The 24,700-nt window shown below is 46.5% G+C and overlaps 1 protein-coding gene across 3 annotated transcripts in view; it reads right to left on the reverse strand.

Annotated features, from left to right (window-relative positions):
- Positions 1–24,700, reverse strand: part of HGD (homogentisate 1,2-dioxygenase) — a 54,283-nt gene that overhangs the window by 16,096 nt on the left and 13,487 nt on the right. The window contains exons 2-6 of one of the 3 annotated variants that reach the window (XM_077822898.1): positions 21,315–21,591; positions 20,379–20,490; positions 14,086–14,157; positions 11,217–11,305; positions 7,206–7,311 (exon numbers count right to left, since the gene is read on the reverse strand). In XM_077822898.1, coding sequence (XP_077679024.1) covers positions 7,206–7,311; positions 11,217–11,305; positions 14,086–14,154 — 264 coding nt within the window. In that variant the 5' untranslated portion in view covers positions 14,155–14,157; positions 20,379–20,490; positions 21,315–21,591. Of the gene's footprint in view, positions 1–7,205; positions 7,312–11,216; positions 11,306–14,085; positions 14,158–20,378; positions 21,592–24,700 lie in introns of all 3 variants that reach the window. The other 2 variants (XM_077822881.1, XM_077822889.1) reach the window with 2 other exon arrangements.

Below are 24,700 nucleotides of genomic sequence, written 5' to 3' on the forward strand. Positions count from 1 at the left end.
TGAGTGATACAATAGCCCAGGCCACTGGATACAATGCTCTTCCTTGGGAGCATCTGGATGAACCTTCTGCATGTTTGTTGCCATGCAGCAACGTCCCAAGGGGCTCTCCACACAAAGAGACTTTGGCTGCTCAAAAAAGGGGGCCTCTGGGGGAGGAGATATTTAGATGTCAGAGAGGGAGAGATTTCTGAAGGAGCTACCAGTTTAGGTCAGGGTGTTAAACATATGGTCTGCAGACCAGATGTGGCCCTCGTGATGTATTCCTATGACCAGCATGAAACAATTAGGTTATGGACACTCTAAGCTTTCATTTTTTTAAATATAGAAGTGGCTAGGTCTCATTGCTTCAGCAATAACCTCCTAAATGTGAACCTAGTGTAAATGCAAAGTGATGACATGTCTGCCTGAGTCTGCAGACAGCCTGGAGCAATGACTCAGAGGTGTGAACTTCCCTGTCCCCTATTCATCTCATTGGAAGTGACAATTCTAAAGGGCAATGATGATACTTCAGTGGCAACAGTGTGACAACTTCAAGTGTCCACTGCTGATCAGTTTAAGCTCTTGATGGCTGGGAACTGACAGTCACTGCAGGCAAGGGAATGCAGACGGAAGAACAGAGAAGAGACACAAAACAGAGGAGAGGGGGAGAAAGAGAGATGGGAAAGGGAAAGAACAAAGGGCAGAAATATAGGTGGCTTAAAGGAGAGCAGATTTTCTCACTGAGTGATACTGAATGTGACAAGTTACTGAGTAAATAATAATGTTTAGCTCCCACCTAAAGGCTGTATTCTCCCCTTGATATCGGTGCAAACCTCCACTGAAATTAGTGGGAGGTCCACCTTGGAACGAGGGGAGTAGAACATCCTGAAATTATAGCCCAGCCTATGGACCATAATGAAACACAGAATTCAGCTCCCTCCTCCAAAGGAGTCTGACACCCTGTGCTAGATGTTAGGCTACCGCCTGGCTTTGAGTTGTATTCAAACAACTGGGTGATTCTTTGTTATGTCTGGGTTTTATTGTGTTGGGTCCTGATCCAAAGCTCATGAAAGTCAAGGGAAAACCTTCCATTGACTTCAATGGACTTTGGATCAGGTCCTTAGATGACTCACTGTGGGCTCCTTATAAATGGATAAATATATAAATAAAAGATTCCACAGAAAACTGAAGTGAACTGTGCAAGCCCTGGGGCCAAACCTAAGATCAATTGTACTGGCAGGCTGTGAGCACCCAGACAAACAACACCCTGGCCTTGTGGTGTCTATGACCAATAGATTCTGGCAACTAACTCACTGATCATGGCTATATTCCCAGCTCAGATATCGGAGCCTGAGAAAGCAAAGGAATTGTGGCACCTATTGGTCTCTGACTCCCAGTACCCAAAGGCCCTTGGTACAGTTAGCTGGAGTGCTTCCAGAGGTACTTAGGTACTAAAGTGATGGGTAAGAACATAAGAACAGCCATACTGGGTCAGACCAAAGGTCCATCCAGCCCAGTATCCTGTCTACTGACTGTGGCCAATGCCAGGTGCCCCAGAGGGAGTGAACCTAACAGGTAATGATCTAGTGATCTCTCTCCTGCCATCCATCTCCACCCTCTGACAAACAGAGGCTGGGGACACCATTCCTTACCCATCCTGGCTAATAGCCATTAATGGACTTAACCTCCATGAATTTATCCAGTTCTCTTTTAAACCCTGTTATAGTCCTAGCCTTCACAACCCCCTCAGGCAAGGAGTTCCACAGGTTGACTGTATGCTGTGTGAAGAAGAACTTCCTTTTATTTGTTTAAAACCTGCTGCCCATTCATTTAATTTGGTGCCCCCTAGTTCTTATATTATGGGAACAAGTAAATAACTTTTCCTTATTCACTTTCTCCACACCACTCTGATTTTATATACTTCTATCACAGGGGTGTGCAAACTATGGTCCGCGGGTCGGATCCGGCCCCTCAGGGCTTTGGATCCGGCCCGCGGAATTGCCCCATGTGGTGCCGCAGGCCCCGCGCTGCTCTCAGAAGTGGCCGGCATCCTGTCCCTGGGGCCCCGGGATGGGCGGGGGCAGAGGGCTCCAGGCGTTGCCCTTGCCTCCAGGCACCGCCTCCCACAGCTCCTATTGGCTGGGAACGGGGAACCACGGCCAATGGGAGCTTCGGGGAAAGTACCTGGAGGCATGGCAAGGGCAGCACACGGAGCCCTGTGCCACGCCCGTCCCCCAGGGGCCACGCAGGGTTGTGGTGCCGGCCACTTCCCAGACTGGCGCGGCATGGGGCCAGAGCAGGCATGCAGGGAGCCTGTCCTGGCCCCAATGTGTGCCGCTGCCACCCCAGAGCATCCCACTTTAGGTAAGCGGCACCGGGCGGGAGCCTGCACCCTGAGCCCCTCCTGCACCCCACCCCCCAACTCTCTGCCCTAAGCCCCTTGCCTGCACCTTGCACCCCTCCTGCATCCCAACTCCCTGCTCTGAGCCCCCTGCTGCGTCCTGCACCCCCATGCATCTGAACCCCCTGCCCTGAGCCCCCTGCCGCACCCCACGCCCCTCCTGCACCCCAACTCCCTGCCCTGAGCCCCGTCACACCCTGCACCCCTCCTGCCCCCCAACGTCCTGCCCTGGGCTCCCTCCCCCAGTCCGCACCCCTCCTGAACCCCTGCTGAGCCCCCTCCTGCACTCCGCACCCCTCCTGCACCCCAACCCCCTTCCCTGAGCCCTATCATGCACCCCACACCCCTCCTCTGCCCCAATCCCTTGCCCTGAGCCTGTTCCTGCACACCATACCCTCTCCCACACCCCACACTCCCTCCCGCACACCAACTCCCTGCCCCGGCCTTGCAAACAATTTCCCCACCGAGAGATGGCCCTCGGCCCAAAAAGTTTGCCCACCCCTGCTCTATCATATCCCCCCTTAGTCTCCTCTTTTCCAAGCTGAAAAGTCCTAGCCTCTTTAATCTCTCCTTATATGGGACCCGTTCCTAACCCCTAATCATTTTAGTTGCCCTTTTCTGAACCTTTTCTAATGCCAGTATATCTTTTTTGAGATGAGGGGACCACATCTGTAGGCAGTATTCAGGATGTGGGCATACCATGGATTTATATAAGGGAAATAAGATATTCTCTGTCTTATTCTCTATCCCTTTTTATATGATTCCTAACATCCGGTTTGCTTTTTTGACTGCAGCTGCACACTGCTTGGACGTCTTCAGAGAACTATCAATGATGACTCTAAGATCTTTCTCCCAATTAGTTGTACCTAAATTAGCCCCCATCATATTGTATGTATAGTTGGGGTTATTTTTTCCAATGTGCATTACTTTCCGTTTATCCACATGAAATCTCATTTGCCATTTTGTTGCCCAGTCACTTAGTTTTGTGAGATTTTTTTTGAAGTTCTTCACAGTCTGCTTTGATCTTAACTATCTTGAGCAGTTTAGTATCATCTGCAAACTTTGCCACCTCACTGTTTACCCCTTTCTTCAGACCATTTATGAATAAGTGGAATAGGATTGGTCCTAGGATTGACCCTTGGGGAACACCACTAGTTACCCCTCTCCATTCTGAAAATTTACCATTTATTCCTACCCTTTGTTCCCGGTCTTTTAACCGGTTCTCAATCCATGAAAAGATTTTCCCTCTTATCCCATGACAACTTAATTTACGTAAGAGCCTTTGGTGAGGGACCTTGTCAAAGGCTTTCTGGAAATCTAAGTACACTATGTCCACTGGATCCCCCTTGTCCCACATGTCTGTTGACCCCCTCAAAGAACTCTAATAGATTAGTAAGACATGATCTCCCTTTACAGAAACCATGTTGACTTTTGCACAACAATTTATGTTCTTCTAGGTGTCTGACCATTTTATTCTTTACTATTGTTTCAACTAATTTGCCCGGTACTGATATTAGACTTACCGGTCTGTAATTGCCAGGGTCACCTCTAGAGCCCTTCTTAAATATTGGCGTTACATTAGCTATCTTCCAGTCATTAAGTACAGAAGCTGATTTAAAGGACAAGTTACAAACCATAGTTAATAGTTCCGCAATTTCACATTTGAGTTATTTCAGAACTCTTGGGTAAATGCCATCTGGTTCCGGTGACTTGTTACTGTTAAGTTTCTCAATTAATTCCAAAACCTCCTCTAGCGACACTTCAATCTGTGACAATTCCTCAGATTTGTCACTTACAAAAGACGGCTCAGGTTTGGGAATTTCCCTAACATCCTCAGCCGTGAAGACTGAAGCAAAGAATTCATTTAGTTTCTATCGTCTTTAAGTGCTCCTTTTGCATCTTGATCGTCCAGGGGGCCCACTGGTTGTTTAGCAAGCTTCCTGCTTCTGACGTACTTAAAAAACATTTTGTTATTACCTTTTGAGTTTTTGGCTAGCTGTTCTTCAAACTCCTTTTTGGCTTTTCTTATTACATTTTTACATTGAATTTGGCAGTGTTTATGCTCCTTACTATTTACCTCACTAGGATTTGACTTCCACTTTTTAAAAGATGCCTATTTATCTCTCACTGCTTCTTTTACATGGTTGTTAAGCCACGGTGGCTCTTGTTTAGTTCTTTTACTGTGTTTTTTAATTTGGGGTATACATTTAAGTTGAGCCTCTATTATGGTGTTTTTGAAAAGTGTCCATGCAGCTTGCAGGGATTTCACTCAAGTCACTGTATCTTTAAATTTCTGTTTAATTTCACTATGGGTGCTATAGAAAACACCATAGTGATAGCAAGACATTCTCCTTGTCAGAGAAACTGAATCTCCTCTCGTTCTCCTATGATGTCGTTGAAAAATGGTTCCTCCCTCTGAGCTCTAGGAAATTATCCTCCTAGATTTGATTATGGTGGCTTTAAGGGGATGGCAGTTTTGTCACTCTTCCTTCAGGGAACCGATGTAATGTAAATAAATAGCTCCAGATACTTCTGGGATGGGTACCATAGAGATACCTATAATAATAAATAATCATCAACTTAAGTTCTGTTTGTGAAAGGGGATCAGGGATGGATGAGGCTATAATAGAAACCATCAAAACATCAGCTAGGAAGGAGCGTCAGACAAAGACACACGAATATGATCCTGTCACAGTAACTGGAAAACATATTTCAGCACAACTGGGAGAATATTGAGATAAATAATGGGGCCACCGGATGGCTGGAAATTAGCTAATGATGATGCATCAAGGATAAAACCTGAGAGAAGCTAGAGCCAATAAATACAAGAACACAGAGAGGGAAGGATGGCATGAGGAATGAGGCAGATTAGCAAAACTAAATGCTGTGTGGCTGATGGGGAGAGGAAATCATGATTAAAGATGATGGCAAGGCCATAAAAGAGGAGGACAAATGCAATCCCTCTGCATGACTCTCTAGAACAAAACCTGATTTCCAAGGAGGGCTGAGGAGAAACACACAGAAAGGGAGTAACATCTCCAAAAACAAGCGGAGGGAATGCTTGTGGGGACTATCTGCTCCTCTGCCTGCTGGGTGGGAGTCAGACGACCTTTGGACTGGGAAAACTGGGAAGCAGTACTGGGTTTACAATGGCACCAGCAGCACCATGAGACCAGACCCACGTTCAAAAGGGGCCCCGGCCTGGCCCACTCCACTTGCACTGCGCCCTGAGCTGCTGGCTCCTCTCTACCCCCTGCCCCTTCCCCCACACACTGCTAGCTCTTCTCACTGGCCTGCTGGCTGAGGGCTCCTCTCCACCCCCATCACTGGCCAGCTGCTGACGGCCTGAAGAGCCCTCAGTCTCTGCTGCTCCGGGCCAGTGACCATCCCCTTTGGGCTCCCCAGGGGTGGGGCCCGCCTCTCTCTACTGCTCTGCAGAAGTGGTGGGCTGGGGAAGTCGGTGGCTGCCCTCCCCCACCCGCTCCTGCAATCAGGCAGGCAGGGCTGGGTGGGGCCCCGGGAGATGGAGCCACTCCTGAGCTTCAGCTGTCCTGCTCCCTAGTACTGTGCTGGGAGGGGGGATCCCTGCTCTGCACTGGGGAGTGGGTCTCTGGGGGGGCCTGCGGGGAGTAGGGCTGCCAACCCTCCAGGATTGGCCTGTAGTCTCCAGGAATTAAAGATTATGTCATGTGATTAAATCTCCGGGATCACATCCAACCAAAATTGGCAACCCTAGTGGGGAGTGAGGGGCTGTGATGGGCAAGGGCGCCGGGCAGTGGTAGGTGTGTATGTTTTGGGTGCTAGGCAATGGGGGGGTCTGTTGGGTGGGCGCTGGGTGATGGGGGAAGTCTGTGTGTGTTGGGGTGCTAGGAAGTGGGGGTTCTGTGTGGGGTGCTGGGCAGTTGTAGTGGAGGAGTCAGTGGGGGGGCACTGGGCATAATAAGTCTGGGGGGTGCAGGCCATAGAGAATCGGGGGGACTGTGTGGCGCAGCATGGGCCTATCCTCGAGGGAAAGGGGCACACTGGCAGCACAGGGCCTGGTGGGCCAGTGTGCATCTGGCAACTGCTGGTTTGTAAACAGTGCTCTTGGACGGGGCTGGGCAGAGCGGGGCTGTCTCTGGCTGGCCCTTCACTCCAGGGACTGACCTCCCCGTGCCATGCTCCATTGGCCCCATGGGGGCCCACAAATATGTTTGGCACCGGACTCGCAAAAGGTTAATCCGGCCCTGCTGAGAAGGTGCAGCAGCAGAGGTGGCAAGCATGGGACTGTGGCTTGGGGAAAGCCTGGAGAGAACACTGCCCAAATTCGGTGATTACAAGGGCTGTGCTAATTACCAGCCAAGAGACCAAGGGTAGCACCCAATTTGCTAACATGTATGTGAAGAAGCATGCTCTAGTGGTTGAAGCACAGGGCTGGGAGTCAGGATTCTTGGGCCCTAGTCACAGGGACTCACTGTGTGACTGACTGGTCAAGTCACTTAACTGCTTGGTGCCTTAGCTTCCCTATCTATAAAATGGGGATACGAATATTTACTCTTCTGCCTGGGGTGTTGGGAGGATTGAGTACTGTTTGTAGAGTGCATGGAGGTCTTTGGATGGAAGAGACTAAGGAAGAGCAGCTATCTGTTGTTATTAGTATTGTCAGAATCAAAATGTGTCTTTGGGATTTTAATAAGACACATTTGTCTTTATTTCAGTGCTGGATTCATGCTAATAAACATTTTAAAAGTGCAGTTCCCATTGTGCCTTAGGCATGGTGGGGCTGCAATGAACACAGTCATAGAGTTTCCATATACTGATGTTCCCTCTCTTCAGATCTGGTTACCTGGTTGGGGTCAGCTTCCGCTTCATCCCAGTTGTGTGTCAGGTGGCCCTGATCCATGGGTTTAAAGGGCTTGTGACAGACAGAGGGTAGAATTCTATACAGCCAGCTACAGAGAGAGAAAACATCAGTGAGACCAAGCCCAGACGCTCCAAATAGCTGTTTCTGTGCTCTTGACAAGCACCTATGAAATTTTCAATGAGATCAAGTGGACCTCTAGTGTGTTAATTCTCCAATCAATCCTCACAGTTATATAGATCCCAAAGTACTTTATGGGCTATAATTACACACAGACATATGAATATGGATAACCTCTCCCATGGAAATGCAGCCACATCTGGGGTTGAACTCAGCAGCTGTTTAACAGCACACAGCAACAGTACACAATAGTGGAGAGCAGGCATTAAAGAACATAGTATCTAACTAAAGGTGTCTCTTCACTGCCCAGTGAACGGGGACGACTAGCACCAGGGTTAGCCTAGCCTGGATGTGAGAAGCCACCCTGCAAAGCCCTATCCCTGTTACTGTGTCCTCACTGTTTCTCCTCTTGCTTGTGTGTGTATGGGGGCATAGCCCACAGTTCTGTGTACTGAGATGCTCTGGAATTGTTTCCTAGTCCATTCTGTCAATTGTAGGAAATCTTGTCTATACCTCCTGGGGAACTGTGGGAGGTACTGGAGGACTATTAACACTTGAGTAATTTAGCCTAGGTCCTAGGTTGTAGCCAGAGTGAAAGCAAAGCATGGGTTCTAATCCTCCCCCACCCATTCTAGTTGGGTCAGCTAGCCTGGTCTTACAGTACCTACAAACCCAGGTCAGAGAGTTTCTGTGTGGATGGGAGGGAGGTTGGCCTACAACCCAGGTAAGAGCCCGTGTTGACTGTGCAGTGAAGACACATCCTGAAACTACAGGGGAGTTATAGGCAGGCGGAAGATAATTCCTAGAGTCTGCATTTGGCCATGTTACTGGAAGTAACATCGTACTCCTGAAAATAGAGCCACGGGATGGTTAGTGAGCACAGGTAGTCAGGGCCTAGGTTTCTTGAAAGATGACACCACCTAGTACCACACTGGGTTACCTATCACTAAAGCTGTGATTTAGTCACGGAGGTCATGGATTCCGTGACTTCTGTGACCTCCGTGACTTCAGGCAGCCTTGGCTGGGAGCTGCAGGGTCCCCTGCCGCCACAGGTTGCAGGCAGACCACTTGCAGCTCCTGGCTACCGCGGGCAGTAGAAGGGACCCCCCGCCACGAACTGTTCCTGCAGGTGGCAGGGAGGACTCCCACTGCTCCTGGCCGCCACTGGCAGCAGGGTGATCTCCACAGCTCCCACTGTCACGGGAGGCAGGGGGGAACCCCAATAGTCCCTGCCACCGCAGGCGACAGGGGGGACCCGCACAGCTCTCTGCCTCCGCAGGCGGCAGTGAGGACCGGCAGGGCTCCCAGCTGCTGTGAGCAGTGGGGGGAACCCCTGCTGCTCCATGCCGCCCTGGGGGCCCTGAAGCTCTCTGCCTCCATGGGCAGCAGAAGGGACCCCCGGAGCTCCCGGTCTCTGTGGCGGCAGGGGGAACCCCTGGAGTTTGGAGCCCCCAGAGGAGGGGGACCCTGGAGTTCCCAACCCACCCACAGCTGTCCAGGCTCCTCATTTTATCATGGATGTCTTTAGTAAAAGCCAGGGACAGGTCACGGCTTCCGTGAATTTTTCATTATTGCCCAGGACTTTTACTAAAAATATCCGTGACAAAATCTTAGCCGTACCTATCACTTACTCTTTCATCAACAGCAGTTCCCGAATCCATGTGGGTTTTCTCCAGAGATCTCTATCCAAGCACTAGCCAGACATGTCCCTGCCTAGTTTATGAAACCTAATGAGATCCCAGCCCAAAGCTGCAGGCTTTGCTGAACAGGATGTAACTGATTTACTTTCCCCAGAGCCTTTGTCTTGTAGCAGAATCAACTTGTGCTCCAGAAACTGTTTGGGTCACCGGCCTCGGGCAATGCATCATTTGCCACCATGTGGAGCAGAAACAGCAACACCTCATATGGAAGGCAGCACATCTATAACCCACACACTTCCGGGTATGGTGTTCTGTCCCATTTAGTGGCATTGAGACCACTTGGAGAGAGAGTTAAATGAGCCTGCTCTACAGCCGTAGCTAACAGCCAGTTGGCTTTTAGCTCATGCGGTTGAGGCTCATGCACTGAGCTCCAGAGGTCCCAGGTTCAATGATGACCGGGGTCTGTTGATGTTAGACATCCAAAGCAGGGCAGGTGCAACGTGCTCTGCGATCCAGCCTGTTCAGCTCAGCCCAGCATTCCCTGAAGAAGATATTTAACTAGTGCTGCCACTTCCCCTTTAGAAACACAGTCTTGGCTGGGTAGCGATGAAAGGGTTAACACACACACCTGCTCCCCTGAGGTAACCGGGCTTTAGAGGGTAAATGCAGCATGGGAATTTCAGTGCAAACCCATTTAACCAAACTCCAGGAAACCGAAGTGTGATATTCTGTCTCCTGAGATTGTTTTGCCTTCTAATGTCTCTCTTCAAGCACAGCCCCTCTCAAGCTGGCCATCCTGAAAAACCACTTGGCCTGCTCTGTACTGCACTACGGGGTCAGGAGCTCAGAGCACGCCCATTCAGCTAGAGAGGGGCTCAAGAGCCACATATGAGTTTGCATTTTGAACACTTCAGAGGGAGTCAGGCCTGGGCTTTGAGTTCCAGCCTAGCCCCGCTTTCTGCCACCGGCCTCCCTTCCTATGAAGCCCTGATATAACCCAAGGCCCTGAACCTTTGGATAAATGGATCTGCACTCTACTTCCTTTCTGTCCGCTATGCCAGTTCCTGAGCCTCCCTTCCTCTCTACACCTGGTGCCTGAGCTAGCATGCACACAGAAAATGGGCTAAGCCAGGAGATGGGCTTTGAACCAGGCCGGTGGCCAGAGATATTCAGGAAGGCAACAAACAGGGATGCCAGAGCCTCTCTCCCTTGTTAAGGTTGCTCACTGCAGTTTGGGTGGGGGAAGGAGCTCTTCCTTGGGAGATGGAAAATTTCCATCAAGGACATTTACTTGCAGAAACAATGAGTCATCCCCTTTTCCATGTACCCTGAGAGATGGCACCAGCCTTGAGAGCAGAGCACTGCTAGGCAGCTCAGATGATGCATCTGCCTTTCATTTGATTGAACAATGGAGGCGACAGAAAGCCTCTGTTGGAGCAGTGACATGATAAACCAATCTCTTGCAATCAGACAATGGCCTGAACTTCAGGACTTTTTCTTCAAAGCAGCAACTCACTGTTTCCAGCATCTGATGAGAATTCTTTGTGGTAAATTGCATGCTGGTGCCAGGTGCCAGTTTGACAGCCCACAGACCGACGCCTCTGCTTATCCACAGATCAAATACAGCCTGGTGGCGGCAGCGGGAGCTTCCCCCACACCAGCCACTGCCAGTAAGCCTCAACCCTGACCCACAGGGATGTTCTCTAGGATGAGAGGAAAGTTCAAGTCCCATAGCCCATCTTCTGACACTGCCAACAAGGAGCCATTCTGAGGGTGTGTTTTTGTGATAGCCACTAGCAACTGGACTGAGACCCTCACCTCATATCCCAGAGCTCTCAGATCCTCCTCTCAGAGAAACTATCCCTCCCTCTTCACCCACAGATCCCATTCCATGAGACCTTCCTCTTCCTCACCAGCTCATCCTCATCAGCCTCCCCTGAGACCTTTTGTCCCTTTCTCCAGATCCTACTGAAACCTTCCCTCTTCCCTTCACTATTTGATCTGCACCCCACCCCACTCCCAGCATGGCCTTCCCATCCCCCATAAACGATCCACCTCCTACTTCATTCCACTGAGATTTTTCCTCTTTCTTCCAAACAGTTCCCCCCTCCCAGCATGCAGTGGAGTTGTTTACAAGCTCAGGAAACACTGAGTATGTACAGTCAGATCTCACCACCAGCCTTGCTGCCTGCATGCAGCAATACATCATGGCTGTCCCAGGGCAGTATCATGGTACCTTCTCTTATTGGTGGACCTGGGGCAGGTGAAGGCAGAGCCCGAGAGCTGTTCTGCATACAGACCGTATGGGCAGACCTGAGGGTTATTCTAAACCAAAAGAGAAAATGATGGAAACAGGTTAAAGACGACTGTACAAGTATTAGCATTAGTCTCATCAGCACAAAGAAAATTCCCAATTCCTCTAGGTGGTCTGGAGCCTGGTCCACTCACTCAGAATGGTACGGACTTTGTCAATGGCCTCACCCTCTGCTCACTGATAACAGGATTAACCAGTGAGGACATTTGCATGGTGCCTCCATCTCTCATGAGGTTAGAGATACAGTGGGTATCAGCCAGCCTCTGAGATCAATTTCCCTATACACTGGAGCTCTAAGGAATCAACAGAAGTGGCTAGAGTATACACCAAGTTCTAGAGCAACCACTAAGGAGCAACACTTATGGAGGCTGTCGAAGGAAAGGGGAATTATCAATAAAGCAACCAAAACAATCAATCAGGTTATCAAGCACATTGTTTTATCATCAAGATGTTTGGAGGGGCTGATCAGGATCCCACAACTGGGATTTCCTGTCCCATGCTTTATGTTTACCTGGCTCTTGGTAAGAAAGCTGCACTGTCTGCAGAGTGCTGGTAAAGGCCCTTGGCCCATAGCCCTAAGGAAGCTGCAGCAAATGTATGTAAGTGTACAATCACTGCACAGTGAATGAATATTTTCCTCCATCACTGCCCTGATTCCCCTAACTATACTACCCCTCAACTAGGGAATGGATCCATACAGTGGACATTAAAAATGGGACGGTGCCTCCAGATGTTAATGGAGTTAGCTCCCCCTGGTGGCTTCAGATGCTAATGGGGTTAGCTCCCCCTGGTGGCTTTTGTGGAATTTTTTGAATTTGTGCAGGGTTTCAGAACAATCAGCTCAGTGATTCAGCAGGGTGCAAACTCCCCAACTTCGCTCTGCCTTTCCCTTGGTTCTGGCTGCTGTAGAGTGAAACAATTCCTATGAGTATATAGGTGAAATATTTGTTCTTCAAGGAAAGGGGCTAAAGGTTTTCATCTAATTAGACTGACATCTCTTTGTTGTGAACTTAGTGTGAAACAAAGGCGCCCAGATAAATGCCCTAGTGGAACAGACAAATAGTCCATCTCATTTGGTATCTCCAGCTACCTGCTGTACCAGATCAGACCTATAGTCCACCTGCAGTTAGCCTGGTATCCTGCCACCCTAATGTACCAAAACAGACCTGTGGTCCACGCAGTCTCCGATTCTCCCCTAACAGCATCCAGTGTCAGGTGTGTGAGAGTAAAATGTAAAACCTTCATAATGCACCTAGTTCTTCAATCCTTAAACCTCACCTTGTGAGTATGGCAGGCTCTGAAGCGGGGGGATCAATAGCCCCCGTAGTATTTATCTTAGCTTGCATCACTACAGATGCCTGCCTTATAAATACTGCAGAGGGGACCTTTGGGACCTGGTATTTTTTACTCATTCTCAAATCTTGTATTAACTGTTTTGACACTGTGTATTGTCTGGGGCAACCAAACTTTGCCCAGCTGAGGGTGCTGCATAGGCAACCAGGAGTCTGAGGGCTGCATCTAATTTGCATAAACTAGTGCAGGTTGCAGTTGCCCTCATTTTGAATAGAGCAGTCCTTGGAGATTACAGGTCCCAGCATGTAATGAGCATGCGAGGCATCAGGATGGAGCACTGCATAGTGAGACCTACAGTTATGTAGGCTGCATTGTGGAGGTGGGTGGGCCTCTAGACTGCATTTAACCCATCCGTGACTTGTGTTTAATTGTCTACAGTATACACTCCTGGCAAAAAACAATAGTATTAGAAGTCCTCAAAAGTCAGGAAATGCCAGAGCTGTGGTTCGCTATACAAACTTAACTCTTCCCTCATATGCATACAGTTTATGCTCCAGGACCTAATTCTCCACATCTTTGCACCTTGTGCTTTTACACCTTTACAGAGTGCAGAGCAGGGTGTAAAATGCTGCCATCCTGCTGTAGGTGGGTTTTATGCCCACTCTGCCCAAGTATAAGCACTTATACAACATGCAAGATGGTGGAGAATCAGGCTTAGTGGATTTACTTTGGTGTAAATGAAACCAGATCTGGATCCATAGTCTTTAATTCTCTGATGACTTGCTTTTATTTCTCTAAATTGGATAGTAAGAGTGAGGCCTGCAGGCCTTCATTTAAACAACAAGGATAAAATAATTTTTTAAAAATCTAATATATTTGGAAATAAATTATTCTATTTTATTCACTTTTAACATTTTTGTAATGAGCCTGTCATCTCATGACACGCTAATTATTCCCTGCCCCCATCCCTAGAAAGGAGACACAGCCCTATCATGGACTCATTGCTCAGTCTAATCAAAATCAGTTTTGAGTGAAACACTTCTCCTCTGTAGGGCTATTTCTCTCCCAGATTTCAAGCTTCTATCCCAATCCACATCAGAGCTAGAGCTGAGAGAAAAAGTCACATGAATTTTTTTTTTAAAATGAGGAAAATGTTCATTTCCCCCCCACCCCCTTCATTCTCAAACGTAGTTGAACTATTTTCATTCCAACTTCCTCCCCAAAAAAATCACTCTGGGACAGAGACCAGGCCTGGAAATTTCAGCCCCAAAGGTGAAAACTTTGGAAAGTTATGAATGACTGAAAATAGGAAGTTTGACTGGAAACCCTGAACTATAACTTTTACGAATGCACAGTTCGAATGCTGCAAAAAGGAGGCTCCTGGACGTTTCTGTAGTGGCAGGCTTGAGATTCATAGTTGCATCTTGAGACTCAAAATAGCAGAGGAACAGGTGCTCACACTACTCCTTGCTATTAAAAAAAATTAATAAATCAGTACCTGTCCTTCTGGTAAAGCTCCAGGGCAGCGTGGATCTTCAGAGACACATTCATTACCAAATCCTGGCATGTACTATGAAATAACAACACAAACATACACTCACTCCTAAATGTTTAAAAATAAACAGATGTGCTTTTTCCAAATTCTTTGGGTACAGTTTGACTTTGCCAAGTGATCTATTTCGGTCTGGTTATTTCAGAGGACTGACTTTGCAATATGTGAACGAGGGTTTAGCTATCTTCATCAACCCACAATAATCTTGGCAGACATAGCCAGGGTTCCTTTTCAGTCTAATCTGTCTGCACATGTGAATGCACCCCGATACGGCACTTTTTAGATATGCAAAATAACAGCATGCCCGGGTGCAGGAATAATAATACCCTTGGGTAGCCCCTTCCACACAAGGAAATCAAAGCACTTCACTGACATTATGGAGGAGAGCTAGCTCCACCAGAGTTAATGTTGAGACAAGGTTACTCTGTCAAAGGTGATTTTTCTAAGTGCCGGAACATCTGCTTGTATGCCCATGCTGTCTCATAAACTGGTGACTTACTGGGCTCCAGGACATGGTTAGTAAAGCAAATCTGAAGTCATTTGGGTAGTGGGGGGTCTGACATACAGTGCCCCCCGTTAAAGGACCTGGCAGTAATTTTGTGTGTGCACACCGCACACACACCTGGAGCTCAAACTATGTCACTGATATGCACCAAACTGATATCGTCTGACTGGGTTTGAGCTCAGTTAATGTCCAGCACCCACTGCCATGTTAGACGAGCAATATTTTAAAAGTTTTATCTTGTTTTCTAAGCTGATGTGCACACAGGGGATCCACACTAGAGAAAGTGATCTGCACATCCTCGTAGGCCTGTTCTGCCTGCATGGGCTCCAGAGCAGGGGGCAGAGTTTTCAGTCCTGGGTTCTCCTCAGGCATACAGCTCCTGCCTGTTGCAAGCGCAGGGGGGAAGAGAGCTGGGCTCCTCACAGCCCTTACTCCTACCCAGTGGGCTAACCCCAGTTTCAAACCATGATAAACTGCACTCTTGCAAGTCACCATTCACACCAGTGCAGAAAGTGTACTTTAGGGTTTGACTAGGGTAGCAGGTGAATGATTGACAGGCACATGGGATGGGTTTAAACAGCAAGCTGCAAGTTTGTTAATTATACCTTGGGGAGAGGGAGCTACTTTGCCCACCCCAGCTCTCAGGTACCAGGCATTTAATTGGCTCAGGTGTGGATTACAGAGCTTTGGTCACAAACCAAGCGATTCAGTTCAGCTGTGCAATCTCTTTCGCCCACTCCACATAAGGGGGGGGGGGTAGAGGGAAGCTCAGTCTGCGAAGACTTCAGCCTCCTTTCCCCTCCCCCGTGAGCACAAGGTCCATCTGCACAATCCTGGATCCCATTTACCTCTGGGAACCGGCCTTTTTAGTTTTTACTGGCACTGGACACGAGCTACTAGGAATATCAGCAATTAGCTGTAGCCCCCACCTTGCTACACATTTGTTTGGACTTCTCTCACTCCCTGTCGTCAAGTCACACTACCTCTCCCGCTACAGGTGGTAAGGGAAATATTTGAACCAGTACATATACATCAGTGCAGCTTACAACAGCGGCTGAACACCCCCTGTAGACAAGGCCTCAAGTTTCTTGATATTGGGTCAGGCAGCTGACATTTGGGGTTGGAAGGATTAAAAATGTCTCAAACAATCCTCTCACCTGCATCCTGTGACACTTAAAGCATCTGGCTTGCAAAGAGTGTGTGTGTATGTGTTCTCCAGAGATTTATTTGTGACATTTCTAGGGGTCCCAAGTGGAAAACCACTCAAGACAGTAAACACTATGTCCTAACACCGTGTAGTCAGCAAATGATAATGCAAACTACAGAAAAATTCATAGGGGGTGGATGTGGAAATACTCAACACTTAAGAGTAGGGGTTAGATGGGCTTATCAGTGCATTCAACTAGCTGTCACAATAATCTCAATCTGCGCTGAAACTGGCAGAGACAGCAATTCTTGTGATATGATCACAGAACTCACAATATCCAATGATCTTTAAAAGCTGCTCATGATCTTGGGATGATCAAGATAAACCTCAGGAAATGTTGCCATTAATCAAAATTGCCACTCTCCACTATTGTCAGGAGGCAGGAAGGGAGCCTGAGGGAAACAAATGAATATGACAGGACAGGGGGCATCTCTGTGGAATGGTAGAGAGAGCACCCTGCCACAGCTACTGCAGCTCAGGGGGCAGGTATATGGCATAGGGAAGGGGCCATGAAGCTCCCAATGGCATTATGTGCAGGGAGGCACAGATCACCTTAATCCAACCCTGCTGGCTCTAAAGATGCAAACAGTTGGGAACCAGTGGTTTATAGGAAGAAAGTTCCCTGTTCCTCCTGCAGATGAATAAATCACTGGGACTCTGGTCTCCGTGTGTTTCCGCAAGCAGTGCTGCAAGATGCATATTGATATGCAAAACAGCAGGTCACCAGAGGCAGTCCTGGCAAATGTATTGTAATGGAGCATTCCCCCCCCCACCCCACCCCCGAAACAGAACTGCAGCAAGATCTGATGGGACTGCAGCAGTTCCAGAATTAAACCAGCCCTACTCACTGCATTCACCTTTATCAAAGATGCAAACATGGTGGGTTTCAGAGTAGCAGCCGTGTTAGTCTGTATCCATAAAAAGAAAAGGAATACTTGTGGCACCTTAGAGACTAACCAATTTATTAGAGCATAAGCTTTCGTGGGCTACAGCTTACTTCATGGTGGGGTAAGGATATGTGTGATGGGGAGGGGGGAATGCACTTTATTCTTCCAGGGCCAGGGTGGGCCAGGCCTGATGCAACGTCAGCTCCACAGTGAGGAGAGGTTTCAGAGTAGCAGCCGTATTAGTCTGTATTCGCAAAAAGAAAAGGAGTACTTGTGGCACCTTACAGACTAACTAATTTATTTGAGCATAAGTTTTCGTGAGCTACATCCGATGAAGTGAGCTGTAGCTCACGAAAGCTTATGATCAAATAAATTGGTTAGTCTCTAAGGTGCCACAAGTACTCCTTTTCTTTTAGTGAGGGGAGGGTTAATGCAAAAAGCCTGCTGCATATGGAAGAGACACCATGTGATCATGTGTAGACTATTATATGAGCCTGTAAAATGTTCTGAACTAAAACTGATGGGGGGGTGGGATAGTTTGTGGTTCTCAGAGACATGATTAGCTCGTGGGTCTGCTAATCTAGCTAGAAAAATCCTCAGACGCATAATGTCCACAGTGCAGCAACATATGGTGAAAAGAGATGAGCTCATTGTTCAGCTCTCTGCTGTGTGAAATTTTTATTACAATAGACTCCATCAGCTCCCTCAAATCTAAAAAGCTTTAAACCCTCTCAGGTAACCCAATCTATCAGCTGGACAGAATCCCAGCTGCACCCAAATTAGGATACCCTAAAAAAATCTATTCATTCCTGTTTTCTGTGAAATGAAATATCAAAAGCAGCTCATGACTGAATCTGCTCTGAATCCACAATCTGCTGCACTGCATTTAACACAGCCGAGAGCATGGGACTGACTTGAGAGCACTGGGATGCAGGCAGATTTCGGACAGGCTGAGCTACTGTCTGTTCCCCTCATGCTTTACGCAGTCAGTGGGTAGCTGCAGAGGCATTAGTCATCCCCTATCAATACACAGAGCCCAGAGATTCCGTGGTGGGGGTTGCAGGTTTTATGGGATTCAGTCGAGTCAGGGAGGAGTTGATGTTTAGAGACCTGTCATACAAGCACTGTCAGAGCCCTGCTCAAGCTTCCCCATCTCAGCTGCAGTGTACTGGCAGGAGTGAGGGAAGCTGCTGCTGTGGCATTGTTTGTCAAATGAGTTTTCCAGATGCTACAGAAAAAAAGAATAAATCACAGGTAACTGTACTGAGGGCCTCCAAAAGACAACGGCTTCTTCTTGTGGGCAGGGAGACATTGTCCTGCTATTTATTTAGTACTGACTTGCTTTCAAGGACTTGTATTTTATTTAGTTGTACTTTGCCTTTTGCTATAGCAAATTCCAAAAGACTTGTTCCCTTAGAGATCAATTTATAACTCTGCAGCATTTCCCTCTGGCTACACCAAGATGAATGTATAACCCCAGAGTCTTTTACACTACGACAGTTATTTGAATGTTACTTTAAAGCACATTTCTCAAACTGGCAAAAATAATAAAACCATGTTGAAGAGGGTTGGGGGCAGATGGCTCTGGCAATATGAGCTCTATCACTGGTTTGAATCCAAACCATACCGATAGTGACGACAATAACTGTCACCGTGGGACTGTAGTTTGGTCCATGTTTAATTAGTTTGGTGGATCTAAGTCCAAGTCCGAGTGGACAGGCGGCCCTGTTACAAAGCACTATCACAGGCACCAACTGGGCTGCATGTTGATAGTCTCACCAGAACAGCCAAGGACTGAAAGGGCCGTTGAAACCCAACTCCCCTCTCACCACCAAAGGCATATCCACATCACAAATAAAGATATAACTGTACTGTGGGTAGGCACACCCACGCTATCTTTAATCTAGCTAGCACAGGTAACAACAGTAGTAAAGATGTGGGGACATAGGCTAGCCACCCCAGTACAAACCCACCAGGAGCCCTGGGTACTTACTTGGGTTGCTAGCTTGTTCCAGTGTCCATACCACCATGTCTTTACTATTGTTACGTGTCAGCTAGATTAACGCTCCTGTGAGTAAGCATACCTGTACTACAGTCACACATTCATTGCTGTGGACACACACCCTAAGAATCACAGTCAGGGCACCATTGGGAAACTTGCCCTGCCACTGTCCATGCTGTATCAGCTCTGTGAATAAACAGGGGGCTTCACTCTCCAGGGCTGTTACTCCAGCATCTTTCACCAACTCTGAATTCACAAAAGTTTAGACAAATAACACAGCAATGAACTGTAGTGGATTCCCTGGCTTGAATTTTTCTGATCCAGCCTGAACAATCTGATCCAGGAGAGTGGAGCCCCCAGCTTCAGTGGGACTCCATATAGGGGTAAAGATCTGCCTCCATAGATCCAGTTACAGGACTGGGACCCATGTAGGTAATTTCTTCAGAAAAGCTGGTAAGGTTTAAAAAACAAAAACAAAACAACAACTCTGAAATCTGTTTGAAATCTCCCCTTCACCAAGTTCTTATATGTGAGATGAAACAAGATAATTATTACAAGCTACCTCCCTTGGGATGCACTCCTGGTCTGTTTTCATTATTCTTACCACTATTTCTAACCATCCCAGTGGGTTGTGTGGGTGGGTTGGTGAGGGGAGAGCTCAGGGGAACTGGGGAGAAGGTTTTTCTGTGAAAAGAAAAGTTTGCAAAGTTTCTAGTGTATGTGTGTTTCTCTCATAATCCTGCAGCAGTCTATGTAAATGTGATCTTAAGAATACGTTTGATTACTTAAAAAATGTAAAAACAAAGACAAAGTGTAAAATGGGGGAGATAAAAGCCCAGTGCAATATAAAAAATTAAACAACATCCATGGATTTGAATGGCTGGGATGCAAAGTGGAGTTCTCTATAAACCATAACCTTTTGCTGGAGAGATTAGACAGCAGGCCTGGAAAAATGCTTTTGAAGTCTGAATACATAGACTGAATATAATTAATGCCCCTCTTCAAGCGTTGTGAATAATACATTTTTCAACTACTGCTGGATGATACTAAAAAATAATGTATTAATTCAGACACAAAAACATTACATTGTGCATCAGTTAAGATTGGTCTACACAACACCAAATATAAAACCACAAAAGCAAGGAAATGAACAGGTAAGGCATATAACAGGACATAACCGCTCCTCCTTCACCCAGAGCTAAACATTTCACTAGAGCACAGCTTTCTTATGACACAGTCAATGCACTATAACTTTAACTCAGCCACTGTTTGATGCGGGACTTCCAACTGTCCCCTTACTCCAGATTTCCCCTGCACATGGGGCAGAGTTAAGGTTGTGGTGGTTCATTCTGTAATGAAAAATGGTCATGCTATTAGTGAAGTACATCTCTCTTGGTGGAAGAGTAGATGGTATGTGCTGTTAGATGATTTAACTTTTGTGTATATGTAGATCACCCCTAACAGACACATACTGTGATATTTTGAAGTATGGATTTCCAAGTTTTTGAAAGATTAATTTTCCTCCTGAAAGGACGAGGATCTTTGACACAGGAACATCTCCTTCCGTGAAGAACAGGATCTTCATAAAAGGGGGTAGCTGGTTCAGGAACTTCATTCTTAAACTGTCTAGGCACTTACTTGGAAATCCTGTTCTTCAGGATAAAAGCCACTGTTGTCTCAGAGATCTGTATCTCCAAACAGCCTGGTTATCTTTCCCAAAGCTTGCAGTCACTAATGTTTTACAGTCCCCCTGTGAGATAAGTCAGTATCATTCTCCCCATTTTACAAAGAGGAACACTGAGAAGTGACAGGTTTCAGAGTAACAGCCGTGGTTAGTCTCTAAGGTGCCACAAGTACTCCTTTTCTTTTTACTGAGAAGTGAAGTGACTTGCCTAAGATAACTAGAAAGTCAGTAATAAAGCCAGGTTTAGAATCTAGGAGTCCTAACAGTCCCCTGCTCTAACTACTTTTCTATGATATAAAGCTTGGTGTTAGTTTAAGAGGGTTGCAACAGCAGGGCAGATGTTGCAAGATAAATGTCATTGGCTGGTTGGGAAACACCCCCAGGCAGCTAGATCAGCAAGAGGAGGTGTGCTGGGGGAGGGGGATGACAAAAGTTCACATGGAAAGACTCCTGAACTGGGACAATCTGCTTACGTGAGATTTACAACATCCCAAATTAAACACAACAAAATCATTCATCCAAGAAAGGGAGACTCTATAACCTGCCTTGAAATGAATTTTTAAAAATGAGAAACTTTAAATTTAAATGAGACTTGGTATCTCTGTCAAGAGAACCACCCCTAACTCACACGTGGACTTCAGGTTTAGACAATAAACAACTATCCCGCTACATCACCCTAATTATCCAAACCTCCCCAGTTACTGCGCTCCACCCCACACATTAAGCACCTCATTGCAGACATGTTCTAGCAGTTCCCTTTCCCCACTCTTTTGGGCTTTAAAGAGCTATGGAACTGCTAACAAGAAAGTGGAGGAGCGGGGGGAGAAAGAGATGGCATATTTCTCTTTCTCTCACACACACAGGCTCTTGGGTGTCACAGTATCACTTACCTTCAACTGTGCCATTTTCCTCACTTTGCTTTCTCACTTTGGCAAATACAAAAACAAATGAGATGTTTGGCCAAAGTGGTCTGTTGTGGTCTCCTAAAAACAAACTCTTCTTGCTGATTTTCTTGTTGGAGCAGCTGCAGGGACAAAGTCAGGCTGATTGCAAACTGTCTGCCCTGCAAGTGAGAAAGTCCAAAAGAGTTTCCCAGCTGTTTACTCAACTCAGTCTGGGTTTAATCAAACACAGGCCTTTCTTCTTTGAACCAATCCAGGGATTGATCTGAGGAAGATAAAACGAGAAGAGGGGAAAGGACTCTGTTCCACTAGTTTTCCTTTTTCTTATTAGCTGTTAGAGAGAGTAGTTATTCAAGTACAAGAGAGAAAAGGGTACACTTTAAGATCAATAAGGCATTTCAGGAACAAGAAAAAGCCCTTTCTGAAATTGATTTATAAGACTATTTTATTCATAATACCTCTAGCAATTTCAATCCACAGATCTCACAATGTGTGGGATTTAAAAGGCATCACTTCCCCAGCTCTGGTGTGAAAGGTGGTAGTTGTTTATCAGTGTACAGTAATGCTACACAGCAGGCTAGGGAGAGAAGTGAAGGATTCTGTACCCTACTCATTAGTGCTGGTCAGAACTTTCTGAATTTTGACAATTTAAAAAAAAATAATTGGTAAACTTTTCAACAGAATGGTCATGAAAAATGTTCCCTGCTTTTCAGCCACTCATAGAAGCTGGCTGAAATTATGTGAATGTTTGGTTTTGATTTTCTTTATAGGGGGAGCATTTAAAAAAATTTCAGCATTTTCTCCTTTTATTTTTTGGATCAGCTCTAGCCTGAGTACTGGGGGATGAATTTTGGGAGGACAGAATGTATTTGCACTAGCTGGAATTTGGGCAAAGACCCTGGAGTTACCTGCACTCTCATGGACAGTGCGATGGAATCCTTTATTCCCACTAGTGGTCAGGCCCTTGAGTGAAATCCTGGACACACTGAAGTCAATGGGAGTTTTGCCACTCACTTAAACAGGAGTAAGATTTCACCCCTTAGCTTTAAATCTTATCTGAAAGTTGGCATTTTCTCAGACACACCATGTGAGGGAGATAATCTAGAACCACCATTCTAGACCGTAAACTCTTGAAAGCAGGGACTATCTAAACTTTTGTGCACTGTACAGCACCAAGAATGTTGTCAGCACTAAAGAATAATAATAGTTCATTGTTTCCATACTGATCCAGAAAGAAGAACACAAGGTGTAAATGATAGAATTATCAAGAACAATGCAGAAAAGACAGAAGTGTTCAATAAATATTTCTGTTTTGTATTTGGGAAAAAACAGATGTAGTCATATAATAAAATAACACTTTCCATTCTATTAGCACCTTAGGAGGATGCTAAACAGAAGGTATCAAAATTAGACAGGTTTAAATCAGCAGGTCCAGATACCTTGCATGCAAGAGTTTTAAAAGAACTGTCTGGGGCGTTCTCAGGACCATAAATGTTGATTTTCAAAAAGTTTTGGAACACTCAGGAAGTTCCAGAAGACTGGAAGAAAGCTACTGTTGTGCCAATATTTAAAACAAATAAATGGAATGATCTAGGCAATTGAAAGACTGACATCAGTACCAGTCAAAAAATTGGAGTGGCTGATACAGTTGATCTGATTAATAAAGAATTAAAGGAGGGTAATATAATTCATGCAAATCAGCATGGGTTTATGGAAAACAGATCCTGGCAAACTAACTTGATATCTTTTTTTGATGAGACTACAAGCTTAGTTGATAAGGGTAATTATGTTGATGTAATTACTTCTGTAAGGCATTTGACTTGGGATTGCATGATATTTTGATTCAAAAACTAGAATGATATAAAATTAATATGATACACATTAAATGGATTAAAAGTTTGCTAACTGATAGGTCTCAAAAAGTAATTGTAAACAGGCACCCATCCCCTCGAGCAGGTGAATTTCTAGTGGGGTACCAGAGGGATAGGCTCTTGGCCCTATGCAGGGGTGAAAGTGGGCTGGTATAGGTTGGTATGGAGTACTGGTGAGAAGTGGTCATCAGTACCGGCCCATACGCAGCCAACGTTAAAGCGCTGCCATGGCAGTGCTTTAAGGACCCTTCTTAAAGTACTGCTGCGGCAGCGCTTTAACGTCGCTGCCCCTTTTTGCCCCCTCCATCAGCGGCCCTGCTGGTAGGGACCCTTCCACCTGGCCCTTCTTCCCTAGGCCGCGCCCCTTCTGGGGGCCCGGAGCCGGGTCCCCATACCAGTAAGTCTTCTGTGTTACTTTCACCCCTGGCCCTATGCCATTTAACATTTTGATCAGTGACCTGGAAGAAAACATAAAATCATCACTGATAAAGTTTGCAGATGACATCAGAGTTGACGGAGTGGTAAATAATGAAGAGGACAGGTCACTGATACAGAGCAATCTGGATCGCTTGGTATATAGGGAGAAAACGAGCAATATGCATATAAATTCAGGTAAATTTATCCATCTAGGAACAAAGAATGTAGGCCATGCCTTCAGGATGGGAGACTCAATCCTGGGAAGCAGTTACTCTGAAAAAGATTGAGGGTTGTAGTCAATGTTCCCTCTAATTTTTTCCATCCATGTGCAGAATTAATTTTGTTGTACACCAATATCGATGTGATGTGCAAATGTGCATCACCAGTGGAAACAAAAACCTTAGATTTAATATATATTTTTTAAAAGTTACCATAGGGATAATTACTCCAGCCAGGACAAGTTAGGCATTTTAGAACTCACTACTCGAAGAATTAAATGTAAGCATAAGAGAGAAATAAAATTATGAAATGCATTGGGAGGTGAGTGTGAAAGAGACAGAGTGTGTGTGTGTTTGTGAGAGAGAGAGAGACTGTGTGCGTGCGTGCATGTCTGTGTGAGACAGAGACAGTGTGTGTACTTGTGTGTGAGACAGAGACTGTGTGTGTGTATGAGAGAGAGACAGTGTGTGTGTATGTGTGTGAGACAAAGACAGAGCGTGTGTGTGCGCTATCGGCTGGGGAAGTGTATGAGAGACCATGCGCTGTCTCTTTAAGCAGAGAGGCATTCTGAAGGCTCATTCAGACTGCAGCAGCCATAAGCAGTTCTGTCCTACTCCTAAGCCCTGTCCCCCTCTCCAGCTCTGTGGAGATGGGGTACATTGGTGGGGAGAAAGGGGGACACCCTGACATGAGCACCCCTTTCCGCCCTGCACAGCAAGCAGGAGGGCCCCGTCCAGGGAACAGCTGGCCAGGGGCTTCAAGGCAGAGGGCACGAGCAGATGTGCGTGGCACTTGATTGACTCTTGGGAGGCCACCTTAGAGGGAACAGTGGTTGTGGTGGGCAATTAGCTGAACATTAGCTTTCTG

Source organism: Eretmochelys imbricata, chromosome 1 (genome assembly GCF_965152235.1).
Source record: "Eretmochelys imbricata isolate rEreImb1 chromosome 1, rEreImb1.hap1, whole genome shotgun sequence".
Classification (NCBI taxonomy): Eukaryota; Metazoa; Chordata; order Testudines; family Cheloniidae; genus Eretmochelys; species Eretmochelys imbricata.